Source organism: Lissotriton vulgaris, chromosome 5, assembly GCF_964263255.1.
Source record: "Lissotriton vulgaris chromosome 5, aLisVul1.2, whole genome shotgun sequence".
Lineage (NCBI taxonomy): Eukaryota > Metazoa > Chordata > Amphibia > Caudata > Salamandridae > Lissotriton > Lissotriton vulgaris.
Window position 1 is genome coordinate 8,110,382 of NC_141693.1, and position 11,121 is coordinate 8,121,502.

Here is an 11,121-nt window from a genome sequence, read left to right on the forward strand (position 1 = left end):
TCCCTAAGCGGTGTCTCAAAGTATGGCATCAGGTATTCTGTGGTTTACGTACTCAAGTACACATGTTGTGCAGAAGTGGAGACCATTGGATCTTTCACCAGGCGAGGGAAGCTCTTCGTAGCCAAACAAGTAGATCCTGCGTGCATGGATGATGTGTTGCAGATGCTTGATGGTGTCTCAAGCGAGAGTGAGGTTGGTACTGCACTAGTGTCCATATAAACCATTCTTTTTTCATTCTTGTTTTAGGGTCAGGCTGGTCCCAAGGGAGAGAAGGGTATCCAGGGGCCTGCAGGACCTCCGGTGAGTTGATCGCACTTTGGTCTCCTGCCACCATTGCTCGTTCGCTGCAGTTTCCTGTCTTGAAGCAAGAGGATTGCGAAACTATGCAGAGTCCTCCTGTGCCTTGAAATCCTGGTCTGAGGGGAAAGCCAGGCAGAGATGCCCCCTCTAACGGGCTTGGAGCTTTAGCAGCTTTGAGCGGTGAAATTGGGGAGGTTCTCTGATGCAAAAAAGGTCTAGTGAAATAGTGGTTAAATTCAACGACATGTGGCTTAGCCTCGTTGATAAGGTGAGATGTGAACTACTGGTAAAGATGGAGGAAATTTGATAATTGTGGCTTATCTGGAGGAGGGCTTCTGGTCCAGCGACTGAGCTGAAATGTGGCCGAGAGGCCAGATTCGACCAGATGTCTATGGTTAAGTTGTGAGTTGGAACAAGGGGATTCTAGTTCTCCCCTGGCTTCTGCAATTTGTGATGTCCTGGGAGATTTAATCTATCTTGGATCGCTTTAAATCTCTTTGCTACATTATTTGGGAGTGTTTATAAACCTATACCACAGCACATTTCCCCAAATTAAAAGCTTCAAATTTACATGTCGACCCAGCTCCCCTTTCTCTATGAGGGCCATACCATCATTGACACTGCTGCAACTTTTAGGTGCTACCGAAGGCAGAAAGTTAACGTAATGCTCTCTCTCAGGGTCCTCCTGGAGAAGTCATCCAGCCGCTGCCCATTCAGATGCCCAAGAAGAACAAGCGCTCCATCGATGCCAGCCAGATCATGGGCGACGAGGCCATGGTCTCCGATGCCGCCATGGACTACTCCGACGGCATGGAGGAGATCTTTGGCTCCCTCAACTCTCTGAAGCTGGAAATCGAACAAATGAAACACCCAATGGGCACCCAAGACAACCCGGCCCGGACATGCCAAGACCTACAGCTCTGCCACCCAGAGCTGCCCGATGGTACGTCCCACTGCGCGGCGGTCCACCGCAGTCTACTTTCATACAGGGCTGACTAGCGCATGCGACGAGTGTCATTTCAAGCACTAGTATTAACACTCTCTTGTCTACTTCCAGGTGAATACTGGATCGACCCCAACCAGGGCTGCTCGCGAGACTCCTTCAAAGTGTACTGTAACTTCACAGCGGGCGGAGAGACCTGCCTCTTCCCCAGCAGATCCACTGAGGTGGTGAGTAACCGGAGGAGTGTCAACCAAGTCTGCGCTCTGCAGTGTGTGTTACAAAATATCCACTTCTGCCCCTTGAAACTGACATGGCTGCTCACCTCATCTGCCCACTCCCTGCCCCTCTTTCCCACACCCCCTTCATGGTCTCCAGCTCTACCCTGCCTTCCCCAGTTCACTTCTCCCTTGTTGCTGTCCCAGATCTTTTCAAGTTCATTTACTGTTTCTGTTGGAGTTTTTTATAAGCATTCAGTGCAATTTTCATTAAAAATATGTTCTTATCTCAGTCCCAAGGCTCCTCCCACCCTGCCTCTTACCGTCTGTAAATTCCTGAAATTGTCACCTCCACCCATACTCTCCACGCATCCTTGGCACTCGGTGGCATTGAATTTCATGGAGTGCATTTAAAGCATCAAATAACAACACCTTGGTTGTTCCCTCTCCCAGGGATCCCAGCCCAAGAAAGTGACCTTTGTATCAGGTGCACACAGGCAAAGCCCCCCATACCTGCACATCTGCTGTACAGGCCCACCTAGGAGTCAATCAAAAGACAACCAGTTCAAAAACCAAGCCCCAGGGCTCCTCACCTGAGTGAATGCTGCCACTGGGAGGGGGGGGGGAGGGTGGAGGTGGGCCTGGAAGGTCCAGGAGTGGAAGCCCTTCAGGGATCACGATGAACTCCTAACGTCATCTCTGCTCTTCGTCCTACAGGTCAGGATGTCCGCCTGGAATACCGAGAAACAAGACACGTGGTTCAGTGAATTTAAAGATGGAAACAAGGTAAGGCTGCCTTCCCTCGCAGAATTATCTGTAAAAAAAGCATTTCGAGATACTTTATCCCCAAACTTTGAGCTTCTTAACACCCAGGGTGCCCCTGTGTTGTAACTGTGGGGCCTACCTTGGTACAGGAGAGTGGAGGCTTTTGTTCTTGTAAGAATTAAGAATGTGAGGTACACCCCAGTTTGTTCACAGTTTTTTCGTGGTGGAGAGAATATGGGTGTCATGTCCATGATTCAGCTCATCTTCTCCTCAGTCTGTATCTGAACATATGATTATACTTTTAGGCCTGTCATCAGCATTTGACACGGTCTCACACCCCATCCTGCTGAACAGACTTGGCAGGATTGGAATTCAAGGGAATGCACTGGCATGGATCAACTCATCTCAGGCTGTATTTCTTTCTCAAAGACTCCAGACCGCTCAAATACGGGGTGTCGCAGGACTCTGCCCTGAGTCCGATGCTTTTCAATGTCTAACTTGAGCCTCTGGCCAAGCTGGTTGAAGAGCAGAGTCTGAAGATAATTTCATATATGATGATATGCAGCTGAGGCTTTCTTTCTAGGATGGCCCCCTGATGCCTATAAGTCCTTCAGGACTGCTTCAAAGCTGTTGGCGACTGAATGGGCGCAAGCCTCCCCAAACGAATTTCTGGGAAAACGGCAATTCTTTTTTTCAGCAGAAGTATGATCCTGGACCCTCCGAGCTGGTGGCCGTCTGCCCCATTAGCCTACGTTAGGAATTTGGGAATCAATTTGCACTCAGCGCTATCATTTGAACCGCAGGTCAAAGCTGTCTCGGCTAGCTGTTTTTCTACGCTGAAATCTCTGTGAAGGATGCTCCACTTGGTGCCTGAGACTTCCCATTAGACTGTGTTCCATGCTTGTGTCATCTCCAAATTGCACTATGTCAGCGGTCTTTACCTGTGTCTGCCTGCGTACCTTCTGAAACTATTGCAGATTATTCAGAATGCCGCTGTCTGCCTCATTCTCAAGGCCGATCCGGCACTTGGTGTCTGCACATCTTCGCCAACTTCACCGGCTCCCTGTGAGCAGTCGCATCAAATTCAATGAACTAATTTTCGCTTATGGATCCTTGGAGAACAAGGGACCTTTGTACTTGAGATGCAGACTTAAGCCTTCCCACCAGAGCCGATCCCTCAGGTCTAACTCCCAGAGGCTCCAGCTGACCAAGAATCTATAGGGCCAGACGCAGTTGGAGGTCCTACATCGTCTTGACGACTTTGCTTTAGAATACTCTTCCATCCAGCCATCGCTTTGTGCTCTAAGAAAGGATCTTCAGGAAAGGCCTACAGACCGACCTGTTTGATGCTTAGCCCCCCTCCGTTTTCTGAGGACAGTGCTGCTTTCTGATGGATACATCTGCCAGTGGATTCCTCACCTTGTGCTTTTCTGCCTAAGGTGGTAACTCCTTTCCATCTGGGGCAGTCCATTACCCTTCCTACCTTCTATCCTCCCCATCACCCTTCCAAGGAGGAGGAGCGGCTTCACTGCTTGGACCCTAAGACGGCGGTGAGCTTATATCTTGACAGAACCTGGGAGTTCCGAATTGAATATCCCCTGCGTCAGCAACATTCGGAAAATTCTTTTGTAGCTCTTCACGCCGACGTGGACGACGTCACAGAAGCACGTCATCGCATGCGGCTCTGCTGACGTCACTGACTCCATAATATGACTCCGTCAACGTGATGACATCAGTTCCTCCCTTTTTTCCGTACCCTCAAGGCACACGGACGGACCGACAACAGTTGATATATACACAGTATACACAGTACAAAATAATCAAAGTAGACAATGCAAGAAAGCCAATGGAATAATACATTTCCTTTAAAAGCAACATATATACATTAAAACATTGCCATTACTGCTGGTATACAAGGGTGGACAACGGGGAGGTGGGTGGGCATGTGAGGAATCCACAGGCAGATACTGTATCCACCAGAAAGAGCGTTACCGAAGGTAAGTAACTTGTTCTTCTGATGGATACATCTGCCAGTGCATTCCTCACCTTGTGAATAGATTCCCACAGCAGTCCCACTCCCGGAGGAGGGTGTCCACCCTTCTATGCCAAGAAGTTCTGAAGGACGGAACGAGCAAAGTGTCCGTCCCTCCTCACCTCTGCATCCAGACAATAATGTTTTGCGAAAGTGTGGAGGGAAGCCCAAGTTGCCGCCCTGCAAATGTCGACCACAGGAACACCCCTAGACAAAGCAGATGTAGATGACTTTGCCCTAGTAGAATGAGCTCTCAAACCTTCAGGAGGTTCCTTACCGGCCAGAGAGTAGCATATCTTGATACACAAGACAATCCATCTAGACAGCGTGCGCTTGTGCACCGCTCTGCCTTTCCTGCAGCCAACAAAACCCACGAAGAGTTGGTCATCAATTCGGAACTCCCTGGTTCTGTCAAGGTAGAAGCTCACCGCCCTCTTAGGGTCCAAGCGGTGAAGCCGCTCCTCCTCCTTGGAAGGATGAGGGGGAGGACAGAAGGTGGGAAGGGTAATGGACTGCCCAAGATGGAAAGGAGATACCACCTTAGGCAGAAAAGCACAAGGTGAGGAATCCACAGACAGATACTGTATCCACCAGAAAAAGCGAAGGTAAGTAACTTGTTTGTTAGCGCCGGGACGCTCCTCGACAGCAGCCGTGCGCTTTACAAATGCCTTTGTATTATGTATTGCATGTGTATTGTATTTGTATGTGGTCCTCTTGAGAGGGAGTGTACCTCATGTTGCCTCAATGCTCCGTTGATCACATCACCATGGGTCACTTATATCAGGACGTGCGTAGAGAGGGAGTGGCCCTCATGTTACCTCCATACTCCTTTGACCGCCTCACACTGGGATCACTCATCAAAGTTCTCTTCTCTCTTCTTTAGTTCTCCTACATGGATTCCAACAGCAACCCCATCGGCGTGGTCCAGTTCACCTTCCTGCGCCTGCTCAGTGTGTCCGCGCGCCAGAACTTCACATACCACTGCCACCGCTCTGTGGTGTGGCACAGCGTGCCCTCCAACAGCCACGAGAAAGCTGTGCACTTCATGGGAGCCAACGAGGAGGACATCTCCTTTGAGAACAACCCCTATATCAAGGCCATCGTGGACGGCTGTGCGGTGAGTGTCGCTCTCCGGGTCTTAAAGCCAGGCAGAGGAGGTCTGCAGGGGCTCTGGGTGGGGAGAGCCCCCCTAAAGTCAGGCAGGGGAGGTCTTGGGGGCTCTGGGTGGACATAGTTACCCCTAAAGCCAGGCAGAGGAGGTCTGCCGGGGCTCTGGGTGGGGAGATTCCCCCTAAATCCAGGCAGAGGAGGTCTTGAGGGCTCTGGGTGGACATAGTTACCTCTAAATACAGGCAGAGGAGGTCTGCAGGGGCTCTGTGTGGGGAGACCCCCCTTAAAGCCAGGCAGAGGATGTCTGTTGGGGCTCAAGGTGGGGAGAGCCCCCCTAAAGCCAGGCAGAGGAGGTCTGCCGGGGCTCTAGGTGGACATAGTTACCCCCAAAGCCAGGCAGAGGAGGTCTGCCGGGGCTCTGAGTGGGGAGCGCCCCTAAAGCCAGGCAGAGGAGCTGAAGTCCATGCTCTGTTTGGAGGTGCCCACCGGATAGGTTGGTGGACGGGAGATCATAGAGATTGGGTGGAATGGTAGGAGCGCACACGGTTCGGTGAGATGAGAGCACAAAGTGGGCTGGTGTGGGGGGACAAAGGTTGAAGTGGAGTAGCAGGAGAGCAAGAGGTGAGGTGCGGTGTAGGAGCACAGAAGATGGAATGGAGAGGAGGAGAGCACAGAGGGTGTGCGGGTAACAGAGAAGGTCGACAACCAAAGATGGGGTAGCGTGGCAGCAGTGTATTCGGTGGGGAGTGAGGAGGCAAGGAAGGACCTAGTGAATGGGGGTGGCACAACGATTGGATAGGATGGGCACAGAGGATGGATGGCCAAGGAGAGTGGATGGGATGGGCACAGAGGATGGATGGGATGGGCACAGAGATTGGATGGGAAGGGCACAGAGGATAGATGGGCACAGAGGTTGGATGGGCACAGAGGATGGAGGGGATGGGCACAGAGGATGGATGGGCACAAAGATTGGCTGGGATGGGCATATAGAATGGATGGGCACAGAGGATGGATAGGAGGGGCACAAAGATTGGATGGGATGGGCACAGGATGGATGGGCACAGAGGATAGAGGGTATGGGCACAGAGGATGGATGGGCACAAAGATTAGATGGAATGGGCACAGAGGATGGAGGGGATGGGCACAGAGGATGGATGGGATTGGCACAGAGGATGGATGGGATGGGCACTGAGGATGGATGGGGTGGGCACAAAGATTGGAGGGGATGGGCACAGAGGATGGAGGGGCACAGAGGAAGGATGGTATGGGCACAGAAGATAGATGGGCACAGAGGATGGAGGGGATGGGCACAGAGGATGGATGGGATGGGCACAGAGGATGGATGGGATGGGCACAGAGGATGGATGGGGTGGGCACAAAGATTGTAGGGGATGGGCACAGAGGATGGAGGGGCACAGAGGAAGGATGGTACGGGCACAGAGGATGGATTGGATGGGCACAGAGGATGGATTGGATGGGCACAGAGGATGGATGGGCACAGAGGATGGATGGGATGGGCACAGAGGATGGATGGGCACAGAGGATGGATGGGATGGGCACAGAGGATGGATGGGCACAGAGGAAGGATGGCCAAGGAGAGTGGATGGGCACAGAGGAAGGATGGCCAAGGAGAGTGGATGGGATGGGCACGGAGGATGGAGGAGGAGGGCGGGATGCAGGATGGGCACTTAAGGTGAGTCTCAACAAGGAGCGATTTATAGATGGCACAAAGAAATGATGGACTAGATTGGGCACAAATAGATGAATGACCAAGAATTAAATGACTCACAGAAGTGCACATCACATGACAGTACACAGAAAAAACATCTTATTTAAATCAAAACCAGAAAATGCAGCTTTTATCCTAAATGTATACATGAAGTGCATATGAACCCCCTAAAACTATACAGAAAGGGCGCATTATTCCCCGAATACTACACAGAAAGTGTGCGTTATTTTCATGATAGTATATAGGAAGTCTGCTGATTCTCCTAATACTACACAGGTAGTGGGAATTGTTTCCTTGACAGTACACAAGACATGTACATTACTACTATATTATTACCCTACTACTACACAGGAAGTGCGCAAGACTTCCCTTATACTGCACTTAAAGTGTGCATGACTCCCCTAATACTATCAGGAAGTATTCACTGAATACTACACAGGAAGGGCGCATTATTCACTGAATACTACACAGGAAGTATGCATTATTCACCGAATACAATACAGGAAGGTCGCATTATTCATCGAATACTACACAGGAAGGGTGCATTATTCACCGAATACTACTTAGGAAGGATGCATTATTCACCGAATACAACACAGGAAGGTCGCATTATTCACCGAATACTACTTAGGAAGGATGCATTTTTCACCAAATACAACACAGGAAGGTCACATTATTCATCGAATACTACACAGGAAGGTCGCATTATTCACTGAATACTACACAGGAAGTATGCATTATTCATCGAATACAACACAGGAAGGTCGCATTATTCATCGAATACTACACAGGAAGGGTGCATTATTCACCGAATACTACTTAGGAAGGATGCATTATTCACCGAATACAACACAGGAAGGTCGCATTATTCACCGAATACTACACAGGAAGGGCGCATTATTCACCGAATACTACTTAGGAAGGATGCATTATTCACCAAATACAACACATGAAGGATGCATTATTCACCGAATACTACACAGGAAGGGAGCATTACTACCATAATAATACACAGGAAGGGTGCATTATTCACCGAATACTACACAGGAAGGGCGCATTACTACCATAATACTACACAGGAAGGGCGCTTTACTTCCATAATACTGCACAGGAAGGGCACATTATTCACTGAATACTACACAAAAAGCATGCATTATTCACCAAAAACTACACAGAAAGGGCGCATTATTCACCTAATACTACACAGAATGGGTGAATTTTTCAATGAATACTACACAGGAAGGGTGCATTATTCACCGAATACTGCACAGGAAGGGCGCATTATTCACCGAATACTACACAGAAAGGGCCCGTTTTTCACCAAATACTACACAGGAAGTGCGCATTATTCATCAAATACTACATAGGAAGGGCGCATTATTCACCGAATACTAGACAGGAAGGGCGCATTATTCACTGAATACTACACAGGAAGTATGCATTATTCAATGAATACTACACAAGAAAGATGCATTCACCGAATACTACACAGGAAGGTAGATTACTACCATAATACAACACAGGAAAGGCGCAATACTACCATAATACTACACAGGAAGGGCACATTACTACCATAATACTACACAGGAAGGGCGCAATACTACCATAATACTACACAGGAAGGGCACATTACTACCATAATACTACACAGGAAGGGCACATTACTACCATAATACTACACAGAAAGGGTGCATTATTTCATTGACGGTATGTATTATGTGCCTGGAAATGCCCATGATTTCCCTAATAGTATACAGCAAGTGTGACTTATTCCCCTAGTAGTATTCTCAAAGTGCAATTTATTTCTATGTTATTAAGGGGGAACAGCAGATTATTTGATGGTATACAGGATTTGGACATTATTCACCTGACACTGTTTATAAATGCACACCATTACCCTGATAATGCACAGAAAGAGCTGAATATTTCCCTGATACTACAGAAAGCTATACATCAATTCCCTGATAGAGAGCGGGAAGTGCATATTAATCCCCCAAAACTAAACATGAATGCAAATTTTTCACCCGATAGTAAACAGGGAGCAGACATTTTACACCTTGTAGTAAGCAGGATGTAGATATTGTACTCCTGGTAGTAAACAGGAAGCAGACATTTTACACCTCTGGTAAAAAGGAAGTGGACATTGTACACCTGGTGGTATACAGGAAGCGGACATTATACACCCGGTAGTAAGCTGTAACTGTACATTAGTTTGATGACAGCACACTTGAAGAAGACCTTACTTTTGATAAAACACATGAAGGCTATATTATTACTCGGACAGTATAAGGAGGCGAATGACATCCATGATAATGTAGAAGGTCAGGTTACGCCCTTCATGGTCTCCTTGGATCAGTGGATGAGTCTGCTGACTCCAGTTGGTGGTTGTTCTTCTTGTAAAACCCAGACTTGCGTGCAAGACATGGCAACAACTGTTGTAGATACACAGGCGTGCTTAGCTGAGCGTTAATATGTTCTCATCATGCTGTGTCTGCATCCTGACTTATGTGTACTTTTCCATTTTTTCCCTCAACCCCCACAGATGAGGAAGGGCTACGACAAGACGGTGCTAGAGGTGAACACGCCCCGGGTAGACCAACTCCCTGTAACGGACGCTATGTTCATGGACTTTGGAGAACCCAACCAGAAGTTTGGCTTTGAAGTGGGACCTGTTTGCTTCCTTGGCTAGACCCACCCCCCACTACCTCTCTCTACCACCCCCTCTCTCCCTGTCCGCACGGAAGTTCATCTCCAGAGTCACCCCCAGACGAGCCAATGAGAGACTTCACCCTATCGCCAATGAGAGACTTCACCCTATTGTCTAGACAAGAAGGAAAAGCCACGACTAAAAAAGGACCACGAGAAGGTGAATCCAGAAGGGACCAAAAAACACCTTTTACCTCTACACCCCCCCGCCGTCGGGCCTAAGTAATGTCCTCTCTCCACAAGGAACCAAAGACACGTACTCTGGAAAAACTTGCTTTTTTACAGAATAAATATATGTTTTAAGATATATTATTACCAAAGAGGAGTCGCTGACCCTATTGGACCCTATTGGACGAAAACCCTTTCCAAAAATAACTGGAATTTAGAGAACCTCAGACACTGATCCAACGTTTCCCACAGTCGTGTTCTACTCACACTATGCCCTGCGCGTACACCTCTCCTTCCCTCTGCCAGAGGTTTAAATTATGTCTAAAGATATATTTAAAAAAGGAAAAACAAAAAAAAAATCAACACAACACAGGGAGACTTTTCAGTTTTTTTTGTTTTGTTTTTAAGTTAATGGTTTTATTTAACTCCTGACATTGATTCTGGCCCTTTAGCACAATGAATTTAGGCTGACAACTCATAAAATGAACCAAAAAGGAGAAAAACATAGGAGAAACAAAGTCTGTGAAAAGAGATTTCTTTATGGTGCTCGGAGAAAAAATATTTACAGTCAGCAAAACTTTTTTTTATTTTATAAAAAAAAGAGACACAAACTCTACCAGGTGCTGAGTGTTATTTTGTAATGTTTGTAAGTATGTTTTATTCGTATTGTAATATATAATCTATAATTTTGCTGCCTTGTTTTTTTGTGTTTTGGGATTTTTCTGTAACAAAATTGAGGGTTTTCTGTATAGTTTTGCATATGTCACCCCTCTGTACAATATCACCCCTTCTCATTGTCCTGTTTTGCACTGGGATATCACTTCCTGTTTCTGCCATTCCCACTGTCCTTTTTCTTTCATTCTTTGCACATTCCTAGACTTTTGGGTACTTCTTCCACTCTGCTCTGCTCTTTTTAAAAAAAACATTTTAGTCTTTGTGTCATGAATAATTTACAGATTTACAGGCCAAGTGGCGAATCAGAAAGAGGCATGTGCAATATATAGGTCAGGCAGAGGCAGGGGGTGTGAATCGCAATGTCGTCTAGTGGGAAAAAAGTCAATGTCTGACCTGTTCCGGTTATTCTCTCTGACCATTCTTTCTCTGTAACCGGAAGTGACTGAAGAGGAGGAGAGGGCGACAGAAAGTCATGCTG

At 47.6% G+C, this 11,121-nt stretch overlaps 1 protein-coding gene across 1 annotated transcript in view; it reads left to right on the forward strand.

Moving 5' to 3' along the window:
* Positions 1-10,658, forward strand: part of COL11A2 (collagen type XI alpha 2 chain) — a 375,761-nt gene extending 365,103 nt beyond the window's left edge. The window contains exons 62-67 of the mRNA XM_086920653.1: positions 247-300; positions 979-1,243; positions 1,358-1,470; positions 2,176-2,244; positions 5,139-5,372; positions 9,637-10,658. Of these exons, the coding sequence (XP_086776779.1) occupies positions 247-300; positions 979-1,243; positions 1,358-1,470; positions 2,176-2,244; positions 5,139-5,372; positions 9,637-9,783 (882 nt within the window). The 3' untranslated portion in view covers positions 9,784-10,658. The remainder of the gene's footprint in view (positions 1-246; positions 301-978; positions 1,244-1,357; positions 1,471-2,175; positions 2,245-5,138; positions 5,373-9,636) is intronic.
* The last annotated feature ends 463 nt before the right edge of the window (positions 10,659-11,121 follow it).